A 22,181-nucleotide genomic window follows, 5' to 3' on the forward strand; every position below is an offset into this window, starting at 1 on the left:
TTAATGGCGACTGTTCGTAAGCTGAGGACCACCCGTCTTCAGGTAGTCCTCGTGGTTTTAAATAATGGTTAAGCTATTATAAATGATTTTCACTGGGTAGGAGAATATGAACAAGTTCTGTTGTAGGTAAGCCGTGGAGAAGACAAACAGAAATGCTCCAGTGGAGTAAAAGTACCTATGATCCACCTATGATTCACTGCCAATGACTAATAATATCCATGTGATCCTGTCAGACTGCTTTGACAGTAAAATGCAGAGTTTTACCTGAGTTGTTGTGTAAAACTCATCAAACAAAGGTAATATCTCGTAAGCCTCCATCGCTGTTCTAGGCCTCACCTTTAAAGACAATCAGTGTGTTGTTGTACTGGCTGCTGTGTACTTCAGCTTCTCACATCCATGCAGTACAGAAATAATATAGACAGGATTGAAATAAAAAAAAACAACAATAAATGGAATTTTATTGTTGTCAAATCAAAGTGAGGGAAATAATTATTGACAGCAGTACTGGCCCTGATAAACAAGTGGATAATATGAAAAAGGGCCTCATTTGTGTACATCACGCAAAGCTCATAAACACTGGGAAGGTGTGATGATAATGGATGAGAGTTATCCTGAGATTACACAATATGGGCCATGAATTTCTACATGTATATAATAATGGGTTGCTGTAACATCTGAGTCTCACTGGATGCCTCTGTGTTTATTAAATGTGCTTTCATTGGATCCACTTCACATCCAGAAAATGCCACAAAAACAACCACATACATCAAATAAACGTTGTGATATGTGAAATGAAGGAAAGCTCATTCATTCCCAGACAACAATGTTTAGTATCGGCGGGTCCCGGCTGGTCTCTGGAGGGGATTTCTGGAGGCAAAGTATCTCTGGTAGGCCTGCTGGTAGCCGTGGCGATAGGCGTAGAAGCGGCAGGGCGAGTAGTCCTCGCAGGTCTCTGCTCGCCTCTCCGCTGGAGACTTCACCCTCCTGGAGAAAAGGGAGGGAGGGAATAGAGGACAAGGAATTATTTAGAATCAACACCAGCTAGTGGCTACTGTCTATGTATTATTGCATGTCTTTTTGCACATGTTCATGTTTGTCTCTCTTCCATATGTTCAACAATGTGGTTGTATTTTTCACCTCATGAAGTTGTAATGGTTGAATGCAGCCCCTCTGGGCGGGCTGTAGACGAAACCCCTCCGCGGCAGGATGAACGAGTTGGCACGGTTTCGGGGCAGAAACAAATCTGGAACCACACAACTTTAGTCAAGATCCAAGTTTAATGAAGTCAGGCCTGCCCATCAAGAATCTTTTCTGGGCCAGGTGAAGCAGAGGGTGGGGGTAAATTAGGAAAGGGTAAAATGAAATTTGAATGTGATATTGTTTGAATGAATCTGTGCCATTTTAATTCAATCTGCAAGTGTGTTTCTCTGTGAATGAGTGACAGTCACCTTCAATGGATTCAGAGCTTTCATGTGAGTCTAAGAGGGAAGACAGGGAGATGGGTTACACAAAAAATGATGGATAAATATTAAATATATAAAATGATTAAATGACAAGTCTGTACCATAGCAGACGCAGAGGGAAAGTGCAGCACAGACTGCCAGAAACTGAAGAAGACTCCTCATTTTGCTGCTGGTTTATTTGCCCGTCTGCTGAAGAAGAGGAGAAAGGAGTGTGAAGTGAGTTAGAAAGGAAAGGAAGGGAAGTGGGTCAGATTTAAAACTGGGTAGACTTCAAAACGCACACACACACACACACACACACACACACACACACACACACACACACACACACACACAACCTTTCTAAATCTGCGTCTGTTAGGCCAACAGCAGTAACTTAAACAGCAGTAACTTGAACTGCTGATATACTGTCTGCTGGCCTGTATAAACATTTACACATGCTGACAGGTTCGTTGCAAAATTTCATGGACACAAACAAAGCAATATTATTTTCATAAAACCACAGTAATCCACGATCATCAGTTGGTAGGCTGGAAGCCATTATCACGATCTAACTGCCCTCATTGATTACATTCTACATGATAAGGAAAGAACACACATTTTACTTTCACTTGAGGAAAAGTGAAAAAGTAAAGCTCTGAAATGAAGTCGCATGGAAAAGTTCAATCAAAAACAGAATGACTAAATCTTTTATTCTCCTGTCCAGTCAAACACGCCTCACACACACACACTCACATTATTTTTCTGCTATCATTGATGCTTATCTGGTCACATTTATCCTATTAGCCTATAATCATTTATTGTTGTCTTTTTAAATTTTATTCTTTCTCTCCCTGGTGCTGCTGTTTCATACACCCATCATTTCCTCAACACCGCCAGATCTTCACAGATTCACCAACTTTATATCTTCATCAGCCTCTGAAATGTCATCAGCCGCCACCACCAGTGTCTGGAACCCAAACGGAGGCTGTTGTATACCTTTCTGCTGTTCAGGGCAGACTCCCTTCAACATCCACCTTCCTCAGGATTTATGTCCCAAATATTTTCTGACAGAATAATCATTACATGACTTATGATGCAATAAAGATATTTAGATAAAAAACTAATATAGGACTGATTGACAATACATTACTATTAAAGTTTTTTAATTTGGATTTGATTTAGAATGAAATACGAAGTACACAATATTACTACTAAATTATTTATACTTTTTTTCTTTGTTCTAAACTCACTTAATGCAGGCAAACAGACAAATATGAAGAGCCATGTGTCTCTGCACACACACACAAACATTACACACAGATACCCTCCCACACACACAGACAAAATCACATGGACAAGTGACCTACAGTAGTGTGTGACACCTGTACAAGCAAAAATACCAGATGTCCATGACAGTCCAATGCAGACATGCGCGCGCACACATGCACACACACACACACACACACACACACACACACACACACACGCACACACACACGCACGCACACACACACACACACACACACACACATACACACTAGCATTCCTGCTGTGCAGAAATGCTTTCATCCCCATCGTCTGTTTGTGGGATTTGGACGGGGTCCTGTTTCAGCAGCCCTCCTTTTCACCGTCAATAGCAGCTTTCATTATAGACACACACACACACACACACACACACACACACACACACACACACACACACACACACACACACACACACACACACACACACACACACACACACACACACACACACACACACACACACACACACACACACACACACACACACATAGGCACATGCTCACATGTATACACACCTTCATTACTCATATCATTAGCCCCTTAGGTACTTTGTGGCTTCTGAAGAATCACACTAAAAATTTTAAGCCTCAGGCCTGAAGCTCAAAAAGAACTTTCCATAGGCAGGGAAGGATATCTAAGCGTGTGTGTGTGTGTGTGTGTGTGTGTGTGTGTGTGTGTGTGTGTGTGTGTGTGTGTGTGTGTGTGTGTGTACGCTGACAATAGAGAATACAGTTTTATGCCTGTCTGAGTCTTAGTCGGGGTCCTGCTGGTTTTTATATTCCCTGCAGGCTGAATGTGCCCACCTCAGTGGAAAAAAGCCACAGGATTGATGATACACTCAGAGCCAGACGGAGGTTATATGTAAGTGCTCTCTACCCAGACTGGTACTGTAGGCCCATTGTATGACTGCACATTGAAAAATTATAGTTGAAAGAAAGTTTTAAAAAATGCATCAACTAATAAAACTAGAAGTTTATCCCAGCTGCAGCTCAATTATAGACATAAACCACTTCTGCTTTTCATTCTCAGCTATGAGATCATCTGTTTGAATGTACTTACCATAAAAGACAAATTTTGGTGAGAAGTCTTGGAAATATCTCTCTGCGTGCTCTCCTCAGAAATATTTCCTGATTCCTCACAGCCCTGCTTTTATATTCCCGTCTCCCCTTCATTTCTACCCACCGACTCCCTCCCCACATCACCCTCTCCTCCTCCCTCATCGTACTATCAGGCCTCTTTTCCATCGTTTAATCACAACGGGGCATTAGCTCACTCGCTCCACCACTCCCACGCCTTCAACCAGACCTCCAGTCGGTGAAAGACAGGGTGAGGAGTAGGACTGGCAGGGGGATAGGGTGAGGTGAGGCTGGCAGGGGGACATTAAAACCCCATTCATAGCAGGTATATGATAATATTCACTGCTGTTTACATGAATGATGGCTCCATACAAATAGACTCTCACCTTTTGGTTCCCATATCTCTGCTCAGCAGGACTAGCATTGATATTATTTTGTTTCAGGATGCAGATAACAGTTTTCACCATTTTAAATGAGATTTGAAGAATTCATCATCATCAAATCCAACACAGGGGTTCAGAGAGCGAAAGCCTCCGCCGGCAAAAAGTTTCTGGACACTGAAGCAATCAGGAAACAATTTACAATCTGAACTGCAAAACATGATCAAGGATATAGAAGAGAATTAGAATAGAAATAGGAAAAAAGTAGTTGTACAATTTTAATTTAGCCTCATGCAATCGAAAAAAAAGACATAGATGACAGAAAAATGCATTTGTATTTGAGAATTATATACTCATTTTGAATTTGATGCAACATTCACAACATTTGGGACAGGGTCGTGTTGCATCACTGTCAGCGTTTAGGAACTGAGGAGACCAAATGCTGTCGTTCTGGAAAAGGAATGTTTTCCAAATTTTGCCTGGTGTAGCATTGCAGCTGCCCGAGTTCAGAGTTTTCTTTGTCGTATTTTGTAATGCACCAAATGTTTTTAATGAGTACTGATTTAGAACTGCAGGAAGGTGGATTTCGTACATGTTGATGTATTATGTGCAGAATGTGGTTTGGTTTGTCTCGCTCAGACGAGCAATGCCTTCCCTGAAAAAGATTCTGTTTACTCCCCAGCATATGTTGCTCCATGTTGTTCAGATCCAGCAAAGGCGGCAGCTTGTCTGGATGAGGTTTATATACAGTTCTTCTATGAATGGTAGTTTCATTTCTGATACATTGACTAATCCAGACTTTTCGAGGTGTCTATGAGCTCCTGTGGCGATGTTCACAACAGAATCATGTCTGTTTTTAATGCAGCGAAGTCCACTACACATTCATGTGCTATTTTCATTATGGTTTCAGTGCTTTGCAATCTGTTTCATTTAGAAACTTACACATTGTTCATATCATGGTCACAGTTCCAGTTTTTCCTCCTGTCATCTGTGAATTGACATCCACTCAGTCCACTCATGTCACCTGTGTTGCTGCATTCACCTGCTTCCCATCTTCAGTCAGACTCCGCCCGACTTGCTCTGTTCACACCTCAATTCGTTGTCAGATTGTCATTGATTCATCTTACTCTTCAGCTTTCTTGGACTTCCATGCCATTTTGCTTGTTTCCTGGATTTTGCCTGTTTGTCTGTTCCGTGCCTGATCTTCTGTTAACCGGTTGTGGGAGTTTGATTATTAAAACTACGAACGTGGAGTTCTCCACTGGTGTACTGCATTTGGATCCTAACCACACCTGTGAAAGTTCAACTTTCTTGGAATCAGAATTATTTAATTGAATATTTCTTAATATTTCAAATAACAAAAAAGAAAATAGTTACTATTTGAATAAATACACCTGATATTCATTGACTCATAAACACTGTTTTCTTGAAATCTGGAAATAATTTTGAGAGATCTTTTTCACAAGAAACAGACAGAAAAACACTCAAAAATATTTAGATAATGTGAATGGGGTGTCTATGCTTTGAGTCAAATTTGTCTAAATGAGGCAAAGTGCTGATGGACCGAATTTTTTTTTTTAATATAACTGAGTTAAATTTAATGCACACAAAACAACATGGTGTCTGAGAGTTATGTAAGTTAACATCACATGTTATTCGGTTTGAACCTTCACCAACAGTAAACACACCAGAATAGGAGTAAATAGTCGATGCCAGAATAGTCGATGCCAGAGTCCTGAAGAAGACTCAGACAGACAGATAAACATGAAGATGGAGGTCAGATAGGAGACGTGAGGGGTGACTTCAGGATTCAGAGAGAGAAAACACATGTTGCTGCAGCATTGGGTGTTTTTACACCAGAGCTGCAGACACATTCATCAGTGATGTGGTCACGATGTGGACACTGGACTCTTCTTTAATACAGATCATTACATGTTAAATGTCTACAGGCAGATAGCAACACGAAAGAGGCTAAGACAGGACCAGAGGGAGTGTTTTCTTCTGGATCTAAATATAGAGACGAGCAGGAGGACAAGCAAATAGAGAGTGAATCACAAACGATGGAGAGGATTATTCTATGGAAAATAATTGTCAAACAATTTTTTTTTGGTCACATTTCTCTTATTTACGCCTCCTGTCTGCCCATAAAGTCATGTCTTCCTCCTTCTCATGCACTTGTCCCCATGAATCCGTGCTCTTCAGTACTTTTCCCTTTTCTCATCCCTTCTCATGCACTTTATGTCCAGTCACTACCTCAGTCGTCCCACGTCTGAGCGGTGTAACTCAATTTCAAGCTGTTGAGAAATGTTATGAATGCACATTAGAGGACCACAGCCATGTTTTTGTTAGAGTGCCAGAGGCCCAGATAAATAAATATGAGAAGAGAGTAAAGTTAAAAACAGGATATGATTCAGCCAGCAAAGCCGAGGGCACCTGTTCACCTGAGCTGAAGAGAAAGGTCACTACAGTATGAGACCATAAAAAGCCCATTCAAGGAGCAGGGAAATATGCATGATGACCTTTGAAGGGGACAATTAGTGGATGAAACTCTTGGCTGGCAAGAGATGTGGAAGGTGAGGAGTAGAACCAAAGAATGAAGTTTTGGCAGGAAAAAAACAGAATTGATCACTACAAAAAGAATAAAAAGCCAGATATTCTTAAATCTGACCAAACTATAAAGTTTCAACAAAGAAAATCTGACCGCTTGTGCTTTTCTTAATAGTGATAATATGAAGCGCAAATGACAACAATAAGTCAAACAAACATTTAGAATTACAACTTAGAATTTCAATTTTTAATTTTAAAAATTTTAGTTTGGGAGGTTGTCTTTCTCTTTTACAAAAGGAAATCATGAAGCTATCGCGCTGTCTTGTGACTGGCAAATCTTAATTCAGTTCGAGCTGCAGCATCTTAATAAAGCAAAGTTAAATACATTTTCTTATTAAAATGAGGTTACTTCTCTAAAGCTTGATGAGATGGTTGGTTTTCTTTCAGACAAAAAAATAAAAATAAAAGGCCCGTTTCTGAGAAATAATAATTTTTATACTTACAGTGAAGTATGGGTGAAAAAAACTTGAATTTCATAACCTGGGTATGGCCACAAATGTGTAAACTATCCATACTGTCTGCAAAAACACAAATTCTGGTCTGTATGCATGGACTCGTGTTTCCCTGTGGTGGGGTAGGTGTACCTTGGGCAGCGTTGTGGTTCTCCAACACAGGAAAGCACCACTCCAACAACATCCAGAAAAAGTTCACCCTCTACTTGGCAAGTCCTGGTATTTTTACTGGTATTTTAAGTCTTCGTTCCTGAATGATTATTGCGGTGATTCACGTCTTTTGGACTCAATTTGAAAACAGCAGACACATTAGAGAGTGACTCAGACAGAAAACATCACATAATGTCAGCCGCTTCCTTGGATCTGCGTGAACGGAAGGAGACTGGATGAAGGACAGAAGTTACTGAGGACGGTCTGTCTGTCGGTCTCTGACTGTCGTCTTGTCATGCGACTGAATTTTGTCACGTGAGTGTTAACCAGAAAATCCCTCAGATTTATGCGTATTTAATAAATCTGTCAACCTGCAGGACAAATTCTTCTTCTGGTCTGTTTCTGTTATTGCTTGACATGTAAATCTGTACAATTTTCAATGCACAAAAATGTAATCATTTGTCTTTGTGTTAACGTATAAGACTGGGGGTGAAATGACTCTGGCTGTCATCACAAATAAAATCCTCAACAAGAATCATGCACTACTACAGGCCCAACAGCCCTTTTCATCACTGCTTGTTGCCTCTCATCACCTCTCATCACTTCTCATCACCTCTCATCACCTCTCATCACCTCTCATCACCTCTCATCATCTCTTCACTAAATCCTCAGTCCCACCTCCATGCTTAAATACAGAGGAAGTCCACAGAGCATGTTCATTTGGCATTGACTTAAACATCTTGATTCCGGTGTGTCTGTCTGTAATCATCTTGTCTGACTTGTCGTCAAAAATAGTTTTCTATTTTTCTATTGTTTTTGCAAAACAATAGAAATGGTTGTGGCATTTTTATAATTACAAATATGTATATTTGTAATTATAAAAAACCTTGGACTCCCGCAATCAATCCAATAAATGTAATTTAATTGCTCGTCATACCTTTATACCATATTTTGGGATTGCTGGTTCCTTTAGCTGAAATGAATGGATTTGAGAACTGGAACCACAAATGACTCATAATATTTATCCTTAACTCTCATCAGCCAGACTATCGTTCTTTCCAAACTCTGCAAACTCTAACTTAATCCTCTTTAAACAGCTGCCCACACTCACAACAAGCAAAGCTTCAGACTGTCAAACTGGCTGGTGGTGGAGATAAAACAGTCGGCTGAATGCTGTCAAAAACAGACGGTGTGTTGTCCTTCTTCCCTCCAATGCCTGTAATCCCTCACTCCTGCAGCTAACCTGTTATTACACACAGATCACATAAGCACATATAATTCCAATTAGGAAACATTTTGCCTCAGTACTAGGGAATCGCATCAGGTTGAGTCCTGCGTGAGTTTTGGTTTAATCTTCAGCGACAGGTTTCACAAGAATTTTCAATATTAAATCATAACGCCCCATCTCCCTGCATAAAACACACAAATATCATATAAATCATTCAAAGGTCTCTTTGTTTTCATCTTCCTCCTGCCATGGCTAAGACTGGGTGTGTGTGAGTAGGAAAGATGTGGTTCGGTTCGGCATGCCAACTGTTAAATTCTAAACTTTGTTTTCAGTTTTCCATTATTTGACTCAGGTGATACCATATGTGTGTGTGTGTGTGTGTGTGTGTGTGTGTGTGTGTGTGTGTGTGTGTGTGTGTGTGTGTGTGTGTGTGTGTGTGTAGGAATGTGTGTGTGGGGGGAGGGTTCTTTGGTGCTCACATCAGTATATCTGCTGTTATTTCTCACGAGGGCACGACGTTTTTCTTTTTATGTGATATTTACTTTGGTGCCCCTCTCCTCTTCTGCTGAGCCAACTCCAACAAACCGACCTGCAGGGCATGCGACCAGCACCCACCTACCCTGTCAGGAATCTCGCACACACACACACACACACGCACACACACACACACACACACACACACACACACACACACACACACACACACGCACGCTTGCCTGCAACTTTGCACAGATATCGACTCTTTTGTTCTGTTCGTTTTGCCTTACATGCAATTGATAAGTGTCAGCAAGAAATAACTGGTATTCCCTGCATTACCCAGAAGTACGAGAGAGTCATGGAACAAAATATGCATCTGGAATTCTCAGCTGTGGCATCATTTTAGGCAATTTAGACTTTAACAAAATATCAGGGTGACTGAGGATCAAAATTAATTTGCTGTCTGGTTTCAAAAAATGGGCAGTGGGACGACTACACTCGATCGAAGTGCTGAGGATGGCCTTGAAGTACCACAAGAATCACATGTGACTGGTTCGCTGGTCATGGTTGTCTTAGGAAATACAGCACCTGGAGAAAGCAGAAGTCATGTGATACTTTCAACTTGCTTGATTGTTAATAAAGACTAATATGAATATTATTGAGGAACATTTTGATTTCCTCAATTCCGTTCACATTTAAAGAACTGTTCACAAAAAAATGAAAAGTATGTCAGTATCCACCTCTTTAAGGCTCATGATTGGCTGAAGTTATCCATTATGTCGGCACTCCCTTAACACCCTGAGAAAAAAGAGACATGTTTCAAATGGTTTGAGTACAGAACAACAGCAGATCACATGTTAGTCAGACAGCCTACAGCCAGCTGTAGGCCATCACTGGTTACCCTGGTAACAACCCCTATCCCCACATTTAAGAGTAATACGTAATGGAAACTTTAGACAGCATGGTTGCTGCACAACCTCTAACATGAGCACACTAGACTGTATTCATCTGAATGGGTTTGTGCTGACGCAGTGTGGTGTCTTATCACTAAAAACAGTCATGCATAGAGTCAGACTGGGATGGAGGACTGACTACAACACAATACACTACAACACAACACATAACTTTATTCATAGCTGACGATGGTATGCATGAGGTGTGTGTTTTGATGGGCTGAAGTCACACACACACACACGCACGCACAAACGCACAAACGCACGCACGCATGCACGCACGCACACACACGTGTGTCTGGACATCTAGAACCTGTCCTCCATCAAACACTGTCTCTCTCTTTCACCAGCCCAGCTCTGATGAGTGAAACTCATGTGCCCCCTGCAGGTGAAAAAGACCTATCACCAGTGCAAACTCACCAGGATACAATACATGTATTACATCCTGTCCAGTGTCTTGCAGATGATGTCGTCATCGTCATCATCATCGTCATCATCACTATGACAGCACCTCCTCTGATACCGGTGTTCTCCACGTTTCTCCTGTTCAGCTCATAGAGAGGCTCTGTGGCTGTCTGGAGGTGTCCTCACCCCCCCCTGACTGCAGGAGATCTTCCAGCTCAGACTAGTAATGAGAGATTAGCCCTGACAGTGGTAACTGGGGAGGGGTGGAACCATCTATTCCCTTTATTCCCTTTCTTCTACAGTCACCTTCCAAAGACTTAAGTATCCTCTGTTCTTTTTGTCCCTTCCTCTTCCTCTTCCTTTAGTTCTGTTCTGTCTTTCACTCTTTCCCCGTCAGTGTGTCTCCTATTTCTCCTTGTTTTTTGTTGAAACCTCTTTTTCACGTCATCTTTCTCGCTGTTGTGAGTCTGCACATTGTTACATGGTGAGTGGGCATTGAACTGAGGTGAATCCTCCATTGACTTCAGATGCCCACAGCTGGCATTTCGATGCAGAGGAGGACGTCTGACTTTACTGAAGTGGACAGAAAGCTGAAAATAGAGATGTTTCTATACGCGTAACTCTTTAACTGTTACAAAACATCTGAATGTCACTCTGTGGCCTCCTGGATTATCCACATACCGTGGGTGGATTTTGCAGTCACCAAACAGATACCCCTGCTTTCAACTTTTAAATATTCACAAGGATATTTATTCTAAGGATCCTAAGGGCCTGTGCCTGATCTGCCTCAAAACAAATTCACCAATAAGTATACTCGTTGGGTTGGAGAGAGAGTTCCCCCCACGTCACAGGGTTCACGTCCTAATTTAAAATGTCTGCATGGCGTCCATCATTATCTAACAACATGTACGATCCGCAATATGTCTTTCTGGGCTTCTTGGGGTTTGAACGACCGCCTAAAAGCAGAAATCACATCATCACGTTGTTTTAGACTTTGTTAAATATTAATGAGCACATTAACACTGGGAGCTGGAAATAGTTTGTTTGGTAAGCCCAGGGCGTATCCTGTCTTACACACATGGGACTGAATAAAGAAGCTGAGCAGATTGTGAATTTATTGACTACAAGCGAAGACGTAAACAAATAAATAAGCAATAACCTCGTTTATTAGCAGTAAATCCAGTTGCGCACAGTGCGCGCTGCAATATGGTGTGTGTTAAAAGTATTTCCTTAAGCAGATGTCGTTGTTAAAAGCTTCCAGGGAGTGCATGGATGTAAAACTAAGTCATGACGTCATCGGTGCGTTTATTGTTAATGACAAACACACGTAGCACTGACAGGTTAGTGACGAAACAGTCACAGAACATCCGTTCTCGTTCATCTCGGGCTTTGATTACACAAAGAATGTCGAGAACAACGCTCAGTCAGACGTTCTCTTCTCATCTGTCATCCCCTTTCCTTCCAATCCAGGAGATGAACGCGGCTTTCAAACGGGAACGCACAGGAAACATGTGCATAATGTAAAATTAAAGGGAACGGAGAAGCAATGCTCTGCAATGAAAGCTCCAGTCACTGCGTGGCATAGAAATGCGACCACGTGACACCGTGGAACATAAAAATCCCATCACATCAACTCAAAGAACTAATTTAACCGCGGGTTTCATCACGCAGTGGTGCGCAAATCCTCCGGGGGATGCCTTGGAGCACTCGCCACGCTGAATAACCTTTTCACTTCCTCATTTCTCCTCTATTCAACCCTCTTTCTCTAATCTTTTATCACTCTTTTTATGCATTCACACACGCATACACCACCCTTCTTTGCCCTTTTTGCTCCCGTCCTTCTTTGCCTCTCATTTTGCGCAGCGCTGATTAGCAATGTCGCGCTCCTGCTTGAGCTGTGAGTGATTTGCGCGCAGCGAGGGATCTAATTACAGCAAAACCCTCCTGTCGTGTTCATTCCTCAGTGGTTTGTATGGGTGACTGGAAGGACTGATGTGCAGGGCTGCAGTTTGTTGTGTGAGTTTTATAAAATCACACTGATGCCACAGAGGCGCATATTCCACCAGTGCGTATTCCGGACTGTGGTTCGTCTCAACATCATCAGCATCTATCTTTTGCTCTTACTGCTGTATCCTCTGCCTTTGAGCCGTGTGAGCATCCATCTCCCCCGTCATGTCCCAATGCCATAAAGTCAGGCTCTCTGATTTGGTGATATCCAATTAGACTACCCTCCGAGGGGAACGCGCCCAGCGCTCCGATCTAATAACTGGCCTCCCGTAATACCAATGGAAGCCTTAAAGCCCAGATTAGAGACCCTGCTTCACCCAGTCCATCTACCCCTTCCTTTGTAGATCCACCCTACCTCACTTTCACTGTCTGTTCTCTCTCTAAACCTTTCTTTGTGGATGTACACCCACTCAGAAGTGGGCTCATCCCCTATCACTACAGGGCTTGTGTTTTTCATTGTGGATAAGGTGCTGTTCGATAAGGATGAAAACCTTTGCACTGTTGTGGAGTTTAAGCCGTGGAAAAGATAATCTAAAGAGGAAAGTTGGAGGAAGATTAAGTAAAAAGATATATAAAATTTGTTGAGCTTGTGTAAAAAAAGAAAAAAAACCCCAACTCCACTTGTTTCAGTCCCTGTTCTGCATGTTATTGTTCAGGAGGTGAAGCCTGTTTCTGCTCCTTAAATCCATTTATCTCCCAACTTTCTGTGCTGAGCTAATACCTGAGCTGGTGAGAGGTGAGTCCTCCTCCTCTGGTGGTGTGTTTGGATTCTGATGGGACCATGAGATCTGTAGAGCAGTCTGGTTTCATTCCTGCTTCACAGCAGCAGCTTTTCTCTGTTTGAATTAATTCACCCACTGAAAGAGACGAGAAATCTTTTGCCATTGATTGCCAATCCTGATTCCAAGGACTTTGAGACACTCAAAAAATAGACAAAACAGAATGTTATTGGCACCTAATCCATCATGACACTCAATTTAATATGAATAATACTCATTTAATAAAGTGCTTTTGTAAGGTTTTGAACAATTGAAGCTCTTATGATATGGTACTACAATTTAGAAATGTAAATTATAATGAATAGAAGCAACAAACTATCATGTTTTTCTCTTCTTTCTGTCCATTGTCACAGAAACGTCTGGTCTTCACTGCATCCTCAACAAAATGACATCAACATGTTTCTCCATTTGGTTCTCTTCCCTATGGCTTCTGATTCATCCGATAAATAATATGATCACGTCTGCATGTTTGCTCTTATCCTCCCTGTTGTATTTCTCTAGTTCCTAGGAATGTCATCTATGAGCTCCCTTTCAGCCATCATTATTCTTTCCTTTCGCTGACCGTGAAACTTGCTATGCAGTCATTCAGAAAATAACACAAAAATAAACGATTTCTCAGTTTGTCCTTGCTTTCATTTGTGATTCATACGACACCGCAGCCGAGGTCAGGTTTCAACAAACTGATTTCAGCATTTTATTGTGCTGCATGAAACTTAATGTTTGTCCCCCTGCTTTATATTGTGAGTTTGCTATAATAGTTGCAGGAGAGATAGGTGGTCCACTGACTGCCTTTTTTCCTTTTGTAATATTTTCATCCCTGGCTAAAATAAATATGTCATTTAAATAATCACACACACACACACACACACACACACACACACACACACACACACACACACACACACACACACACACACACACACACACACACACACACACACACACACACACACACACACACACACACACACACACACACACACATTGCTGCTGAATTTGGCTAGACAATAGCTTCCTTTTTATTTGATTACAATTTTCCTTTCTGATCATTTAGTTTACAACAATTGCAGAAATGTGTCAAATAACTTCTGTATAATGTTGACATAAACTTTATGAGTGCATTCTCTAAAACAAACAATACAAAGGAAGAAACAAAAACAGTCCTACCAAAATACCCATGCCCTGCTAAGAGTAACTCAAGACTTCCTGAAATGTTATTAGCAATGACGACACAGTGACGCCAAACTGTACAATGAGATTCAGGTCAATCTGCCCTTCAGAGAATTCTTCCCAGCGTCCAATTAGCTCAGCAAAGTGGCTCAGGAAAGTCTTACATAACCCTGACACAAAGGAAAATTTCCCATCTTCCTGGAGAGACACCCAAAAGCAGAGGTAGTGGAGTGTAATAATAATGACAAGGACAGTTCATTAGTGCAATAAAAATGTTACTGTGTCCAAAATAGAAAGGTAAATTTAATTAGGTTTACAATCTCTACCTGAAAATTCCCTGAAGAGATCATGATCAGTGTAGCATTGAGCATTTGCACCATTCTGCAAAGCAGAAGCTGTTCAAATACAGCTACTGGTGTTATTGAAAGCAAAAATCCTCGTTTAATCGGACAAACTGAGCACCAAGGCAGTATATTCTTTAAAAGCTCATTCAACCGCAGAGTAGTGAGGCTGGAATTCATTTAAATGTAAATATAACATTAATGAAAATGCATGCTAATCAAATTGAATGAAAGTGAATATGCTTATTACAGGAAAAGCACACACAAAGCATTTTGCCATGTTTTAAAAGATTGGGGCTGAAAATGAGGGGATACAACACTTCAAAGCTTAAAGGGGCATAAGCCGAGAGGAAATGGAATTGCATAATGTGTTTGTGCGACTGGGAAAAGTCATTAGTTGCATTTGAAGTGAATTTCTGTGAGTTATGTCTTGGAATTTCAATCACAAGACTGAGGAGAGGCATGGGAATACAGAAATAGTTACAAAAAAAACCCCCCAGATGTTGATTTTATTACCTAAATTTATTGCGACAAGGAAAATGAAAATGATGTCTTTATGAGTAAGGAATTAACATGAAATTATTCTTAACCAAGAGATAAAAAGAAGAAAAGCAGATGACTAAAAATCAGTATGTACAAAAAAAAAAAAGTAATACATTTTTATAAATCGAACATCATAAGATCGATGCCATAAAAAAACAAAAACAAAGTAATAAATAAAAACACAATGGAGGTAAGTCATTATTAAGATTTGTGTCCGGGTACTTTCCAGTAGGGCAGGTCTGTTCTGGTGGTTAGAGACAGAACCGGATGTCACGGACCTAATTAATAATGGATGAGTCTTCCGTGTTTGAGTGACGTCATGAGCCCTGCTTTCGTCAGTCTGACCAGCAGGGGGCGACTCCACGCGCTTCTAAGAGGAAGGTGTGTAACTGATTCTGCTTCATTCATTTATTACCATATTCAATTTTTTTCTTAATGAATTTGTGATTTTAATCTTTATTCTATTTCTTCTTATTGTATAAATAATGTTAATTTAAGGAAAAATAGGTTAGAATCCAGGCTGTGCTTTAGGGCTAGCAAATCAGCACCATCACATGTTTTTGCTTTTCATTCAGATTCACTAAAGATGGAGTACTGGGAAAACTTCCAGCTTTTTATCATACTTAAGACACTCACAATTTCAAAAGATAATGATCGCAACATTATTTTATTTTTTTTTAAATTATAATTTTGAAATATTAAGCCAAATAGCAATGGATAAATTATCACCATTAAAAACAAGGAAGTACTGGAGTTCATCTGACACACTGTGTATGCAGCAATGAGGTCACAGGTCAATTCTGAAGCATCAAGAGCTTAAATTGGATCAGGATGTGTTGGACGTTTACGTACTTAAGTTATATGTGACCCTTAGTGGGTCAGTGGTCCAGCAGCTGACCTCATATCTCCAGCAGACAGTCTGAGCTCACGACCCTTTTCTCACGGGGCAGATTGTCATGACATAGATTGTCACGCACAACACTATAATGAGTCGCGGTACAAACACTTTTGAGAAACTGTTTAAAATATAATTCAGCACTAGTTGAAACTTTTGACAGGTGTCCCAAATCCTCCAACTTAGAGAAATGTATTTTCTCCAATCTCAGTAAAAAAACTTTTTGTGTCTCATGGCTCATACTGAGTGTTTGAAATGGGATGCTTTTCCATACCTAACTCCACCAGAGAACTTGTGTTTTCACAGATTCTGAATATCCATTCAGGTTTATGAGCACAACCTTCTAAAGAGCATTTTGGAGGAGATCCAGATAAAGGCCATTTCATTCTACTGTACCCACAGAGAAAGACCAAAATGGAGCTCTGCCAATGTTTGAATACAATAATCATAATTAACCCTCAGAAAACATGTAACATTTAGAATTTAAATTAATTGTTAATTTGTTTACATTCACAAAATAGTGATGTTTTCATGTACACGCATTTTCCTTGAGCACAGACTGTGAGTTCTGCATCTCACAGTCTGTGCTCAAGGAAGCGACATTCTGTGTTTAGATCACGTCTAGACATTTTTAATTTAACCAAAAAGTTGCGCTTGTGAGCCAAGTTTAGACGCTGGTGGTGTCTTTGAGCTCCTGGACGCCAACAGATCATATGTTTCGAAGGTTACAGGGTAAACAGGGGCCCTCTGGACAAATAGGGATCCAGGAGCTTCATGAAAGAGCACATTTATCACTTACACATACATCTTTTCATAAAGCTGGCTGTCGGTAAAATGCTGCACACATCTTTTCTGTCCATATATTCAGAAATTATGCTAGTTTTTACAGTAAGGCCCTCTGTTAATCTAATTATCCTGTGTATTAGTATGTTGTATGCAGACAGAGGAGGAGTGGGCTCTGAAGTTGACATATTGACCTACAGTCCGAATATGTCAAAAATGTACGTGTTGTTCAGTTGAGCCCACTCATCGTCACTCATCATCACTGATGTTAACTGAGGCATGTGTTGACCTGCCTGCACACTTTAAACAGGCCACAGCTAACAAGCTTAGGAGCGCTAACTATACTTAGTAGTTTGTGCATGGTTCCCATTGGGCGGTAAACACCCCATTAATGATCCGATTGGACACTATATCACAGTCTGACGCATGTATCAGCTCATCTTTAAATTATTACTGACAAACCTGAACAACATCTGAGTTGTTGGAACATTATCAGCTGCTAAAGAGGATTAGCCATTGTCTTGTCACAATTAAAAATCATGCCTGGTTGATCATTGATCAACCAGGCATAAATCAGTGGTAAATAAGTTGGTTCAGCAAAATAAATATGGCTTTCATAGCAAAAGATAAAGTAACTTTCACCTTACTTTTATCATGATCCTAAAAATCCAGCAATTCCCAATTAACATCTCTAATTCCTTTAATGTCATTTACAAATTTCAGGGAGATTATTGCTAATTAATGAAGTACAGTCCTGCTAGTTGTGCAGTAGTATAAAGCTGAAATACCTCATCAGTTACTGGATGGATATTCATGGAATTCTGGAAAGACATTCATGCACAAAAGAGGATGGAGCTACATTATTGTTTTGCAGCTAAATGTGATGTTCCATCTCAGCTCTGAAAACATAGCATATAACAAGGAACATGCAAGATAAGGATAGACAATAAAAGAATGCAAGGAAAAATAATGAATGTAATTCATCTGATACATAAAGATAAGATTTTATTGTGTTTTATCTTTTATTAGATGACTATAGATGACTTGGGTCTGGTGTGTTTTTGAGATTTTAAAGATAAGTGAATGAATGAATGTTTGGATGATTTGAAGACGCGACTGGTGAACGTCTGCCTCCCCGACATCCCATCTGTCCTCTCAGAATGTGACTCGATTCTAAATGGGATAATCTGCGATCCTCCCTTTAGATTTTCCTCTCGAGGAGGCCAAATTGTTTTAAACCACTGTTGAAGCAGAACTTTGGTCTTTCATCTGTAATATTTAAAAATTTGAATGATCAGTGTGATATCAGGCATCAGGATAAGGTATATAGCACATTTTAACATGATCTTCAAGCCCAGATCAATCGTTCTCAAACCTTTTTCAAGTCATGGGATCCGAAAGTGACACCAATTAATTCATGAATTTAGTCACAGGGTCACACATGGCATCTTTTATGACATTTTGTCATGATATTTCTTCCCCTTTAAATGTGTAGCTGTGAATGACAAATAAAAGAATGACATTTAAACACAAAGAAATTTAACAACTCAGCTTTTCAACAAACCCTGAAATTTTTTGGGATTAAATCCAGAAAATATTCCACAAGTCAGAAATAATTGTACAGGAAGTAAAAAAGTACATCAATTTACTTATTTTAAAAAAAGTCAAAATCAACTTTAAAGGATTTTATGTTGAGGCGTCAGATTCAAGTTTGACCATTGTTTCCCTGTAGTGCCGTTGGGATCAACACGCATCTCACATGGACCTGAACACGACCAGCAGGCCGTCTCCCCGGCTCAATGCAGGCCTGCTGAGGTTTAGAGGGATAAGCCCCATCAAATCCTTTCAGATTGATCTTTGACACTGTCTGCTCAGGAGCCTGCCTGACCTCCCGGATAAGACACAAGGGGAGGGCTGCGACAATTGGCATTAGGGGAACACAGATACTTCTTTTCAGGTAAGGGAGGATGGGAGAAGCACTGGTTTGGTGGAGACCTGGCTGACCTTTTCCGATGACCATGTGACTGGAAAGAGGAGGATGTGGGGATTAAAGATGGAGATATAAAAGCTCAACGCGGACAATACCCCAAACAACTCGAGGAGAGACCCAGCTAGGACAGAGATCGGCGGACGCCTTTTGGGACATCTGTGACAGCAGGTGAGAATGAACATCATAGCTGGAACAACCTGACTGGGATGTAAACCAAATAGTAGACTTTATATGTATTACAACACTGATGTTCCTCTTGTCAGGAATTTAATTTACTTACACTGGTTATAGATAAATTGATTTTTGAATTTGGGATAAAATGAGTCATCAATCGGTCATTGAAAAGTGAGAATTAAGCGACAATTCTAATGCAGGTATGCATAAAACAGTACTTGACATACAATAGAAGCATCTTGACTCGAGATTTATTCCAGGATGAAAAAGAGAAGGAATGACTGAGAACTATTTATTTACTGTGTTGGCAAAGTGTCTCCATGCTTTATTCCAACTGGGTAGAAGTGAAGACGTCGTATGTTAAAGTAGGTGTATAGCTAAATTTACAAAAGAAAAGTGTGAAGCATAGAACAGGTGTGGAAAGAGGATTGAGTTCAAGGGCGAACAATCACCACACAGATGGCTGATGGCGCGTTCGGACGCTCAGATCTGGCACAGTTTCCCAGATCCCGACAGAGAGACAGATCCTCTATGGTAAAGCCTGCCTGTGAGCAGAGACAGATCCTCTATGGTAAAGCCTGTCTGTGAGCCGTCTGCATCTACCCACGACTCACGTGAGTTACATAACGGACAAAACAAGGGTGTTCCCCACTTCTGTTAAATTGCCTTAATAGGATTTCCAGTGTCATCAGTCGGAGGAGGGGGGCTGAGGGGCCGGGCTTAGACTGGATACGGCTTAAATTCTGATTTGAAATAAAGGCAAGGACAGTTGGCAGGGAAAACCGGACCATGAGTGTTTTCGGACTCCATGGTTGCACAGAAGTTAGTGATAGTGAGACGGTGTGACTGGTTTATTATCTCAGGGTTTGGACGTTGGACGTAAAGAGTAGAGGTTGTTCCCCAGTCGCACACGGTATCCTTGATGTTTAAGAAGGACAATTAGTCTGCTGCAGATCAAAGCAGGATTAGTGCTAATCTGGCTATTTCAACTAATCTGATTGTCACTGAGCTGAAAGGAAACAGGATTAACAGAGGGCAGCGAGGTTGAGAGAGGCGAGGGATTACGGTGAAGTCAGAAGAAGCCACTTGAGGAAACTGATCTCTCAGGAAGCACATGTGATGAAAATGTCTCCTCCTTCTTCAGTCACCGTCGACAGAAATGAACGCCAGCCCCCCTGCTGCAAGCGCCCTGGCCCCCGGTGGCAGCACCGGTCCCACCACACCCAAGAAGGGGCCGCCCAAATTCAAGCAGAGGCAAACCCGCACATTCAAGAGCAAGGCCCCCAAACCCGGCCAGAAAGGGTGTGTATCAGTTCCACCAATCAGACGGGGTCATGCACCGGGACTCGAACCGCTCACCTTTCCCTCTCCTCTCTTCCAGCTTTGGGGACGACATTCCCGGCATGGAGGGTCTGGGAACAGACATCACGGTGGTCTGCCCATGGGAGGCTTTTGGCGACATGGAGCTCAGCGACTTGGCCAAATATGGCATCATTTAAACCCACTGCCTCCTGCCTTCCTTGCCTGCCTGTCCTTCTGTCCGATCCCCTCCACCCGCTCCGCCCTGCCTTTTCTCCGCCCTGAGCTCGGCACGTCGTCATAAGGCTGCCAGCTAAAATCCTCTCGTCTGCCTACCTCATACACTCCTCCACTAAGTGGAGGGAAATATAATAAAGCAATAATAATAATAATGATAATGTTCTTATTTTTACATTGTTATCTCTATATTTATAGTACATGTCTATGACTATATCTATTTTAAATGAGATGACGAGAAAGAACTCCACATACCTTCCTCCTGTCCCATTCATCCATCTATGATGATCTTTTTCCCGACTCTTCCTCCCTCCTCCGTTGGACCTCCCTCTCTCTCCTCCTGCCACTCCTCTCTTATGGCAACAGACGCAAGCAAAACAGTAGTTAAAACCTCTTCGTATTTGCTTCTAGCTGTCTATTAAATTGTAAATATTTTGTTGTCAGCGTGGAACCTTTTGACCTTGCCTTCCGCCCCTACCTTTTGTACTTCCTCCCACTTGGCGCAGTATTTTGTACTCCTCATGCATACGCTCACTGTGAACACCAGCGGATGCAAGGAGAGCATGAATTACACTACAGTGGAGCAAACTACAATGCACTTTCACTCGATCACAGAAGATGAAGTCCCTTTCATCCCATTAATCTCTTTCTCTCCTGCAATCTGAACCCGCCACCCTCCTTAGAGGAAACAGAAGTATACAGTACATGTCTTTTGTTGCAGACACAAAGTCCAGAAGAAGTTCCCTGAACTGCTGCGTCCTGAACTGCAGTAAAATGTGTTTATTTTTAGTACTTATGTTGTCATTTTTTTTCATGTAACTCTTAATAAAACCTGAAAAAAAAGCATGCATGACTTGAAATACATTAAATCACAAGTAACAACGTGAATGGTCTTCAGGGAATGTTGGGAATTTCTCCAATTTTAGTTTGTTATGTTAGCAGGCTAATGTTTTCTAGTCAGTGAGAAACACTGATGTCATTAATCTTCCAGATATGTGGTCATAAATCAATTGATTATCTGAATTTGATCAGGATGTAAGGTCAAGGACTCACTGACTTTCATCCTAGGAGAAACATTTTTACCTCTACCAGATTATTCATCTGCAATTATTGGCTAATTCACTCAAAGCACTAATATGTAAATGGATTAACTGTTTAGGGACCATGAATGCTCGCACATTATTGATAATTCGTCCTTGTAGTTGTGGAGATGTTTGGACTGCTGGGTCGATACGCCGCTCAAACAGGCGTGGTTTCCTGATTGGAAAAATGAATGACGTTAAAACAAAGACTGGTCGCAGAAGCACATCTGCCTCGTTTCTGTCAACATCCTGTCCATCAACGGCTGTCCCCAGACACTTGGGTTGCCATGGTTTCTCTATCCAAATATTGATCTGCTACCAGCACAGAGTGTCTACTCAAATGTTTTCCATTACATCCCAACATAACAGCAGTGACAGGAAAGAGATGACAGGTTGCTTTTGG

General features: G+C 41.1%; 2 protein-coding genes across 6 annotated transcripts; one reads left to right on the forward strand and one right to left on the reverse strand.

The window, feature by feature from the left end:
• Positions 1-424: 424 nt before the first annotated feature.
• mgp (matrix Gla protein) lies at positions 425-21,558 on the reverse strand. 5 transcript variants are annotated; one of them, XM_068337917.1, is made up of 6 exons: positions 20,952-21,558; positions 13,207-13,342; positions 1,565-1,649; positions 1,449-1,478; positions 1,138-1,243; positions 425-984 (listed from the first exon to the last, which is right to left on the reverse strand). In XM_068337917.1, exons 3-6 carry the CDS (start codon positions 1,623-1,625, stop codon positions 828-830), a joined length of 354 nt encoding a protein of 117 aa, XP_068194018.1. In that variant the 5' UTR covers positions 1,626-1,649; positions 13,207-13,342; positions 20,952-21,558; the 3' UTR covers positions 425-827. The 5 variants fall into 5 exon arrangements, with proteins under 5 accessions (XP_068194018.1, XP_068194016.1, XP_068194019.1 ...); XM_068337915.1 differs by having other exon boundaries at positions 1,565-1,652; XM_068337918.1 differs by lacking the exon at positions 13,207-13,342 and having other exon boundaries at positions 1,565-1,652.
• On the forward strand, positions 19,077-20,958 carry pde6hb (phosphodiesterase 6H, cGMP-specific, cone, gamma, paralog b). The gene is made up of 3 exons (XM_068337919.1): positions 19,077-19,154; positions 20,305-20,462; positions 20,542-20,958. Exons 2-3 carry the CDS (start codon positions 20,320-20,322, stop codon positions 20,657-20,659), a joined length of 261 nt encoding a protein of 86 aa, XP_068194020.1. The 5' UTR covers positions 19,077-19,154; positions 20,305-20,319; the 3' UTR covers positions 20,660-20,958.
• Positions 21,559-22,181: the final 623 nt, after the last annotated feature.

Source organism: Antennarius striatus, chromosome 16 (assembly GCF_040054535.1).
Source record: "Antennarius striatus isolate MH-2024 chromosome 16, ASM4005453v1, whole genome shotgun sequence".
In the NCBI taxonomy this organism is placed as follows: Eukaryota; Metazoa; Chordata; class Actinopteri; order Lophiiformes; family Antennariidae; genus Antennarius; species Antennarius striatus.

Excerpts from the sequence above, each read along its gene's own strand:
- pde6hb (XM_068337919.1), top strand. The coding sequence starts at position 20,320 with ATGAACGCCAGCCCCCCTGCTGCAAGCGCCCTGGCCCCCGGTGGCAGC. Across the intron at positions 20,463-20,541 it reads CCCAAACCCGGCCAGAAAGG|CTTTGGGGACGACATTCCCG; the intron begins GTGTGTATCAGT and ends CCTCTCTTCCAG.
- mgp (XM_068337918.1), bottom strand. The coding sequence starts at position 1,625 with ATGAGGAGTCTTCTTCAGTTTCTGGCAGTCTGTGCTGCACTTTCCCTC. Across the intron at positions 1,244-1,448 it reads AAGCTCTGAATCCATTGAAG|ATTTGTTTCTGCCCCGAAAC; the intron begins GTGACTGTCACT and ends GTGTGGTTCCAG. Across the intron at positions 985-1,137 it reads AACCATTACAACTTCATGAG|GAGGGTGAAGTCTCCAGCGG; the intron begins GTGAAAAATACA and ends CCTTTTCTCCAG.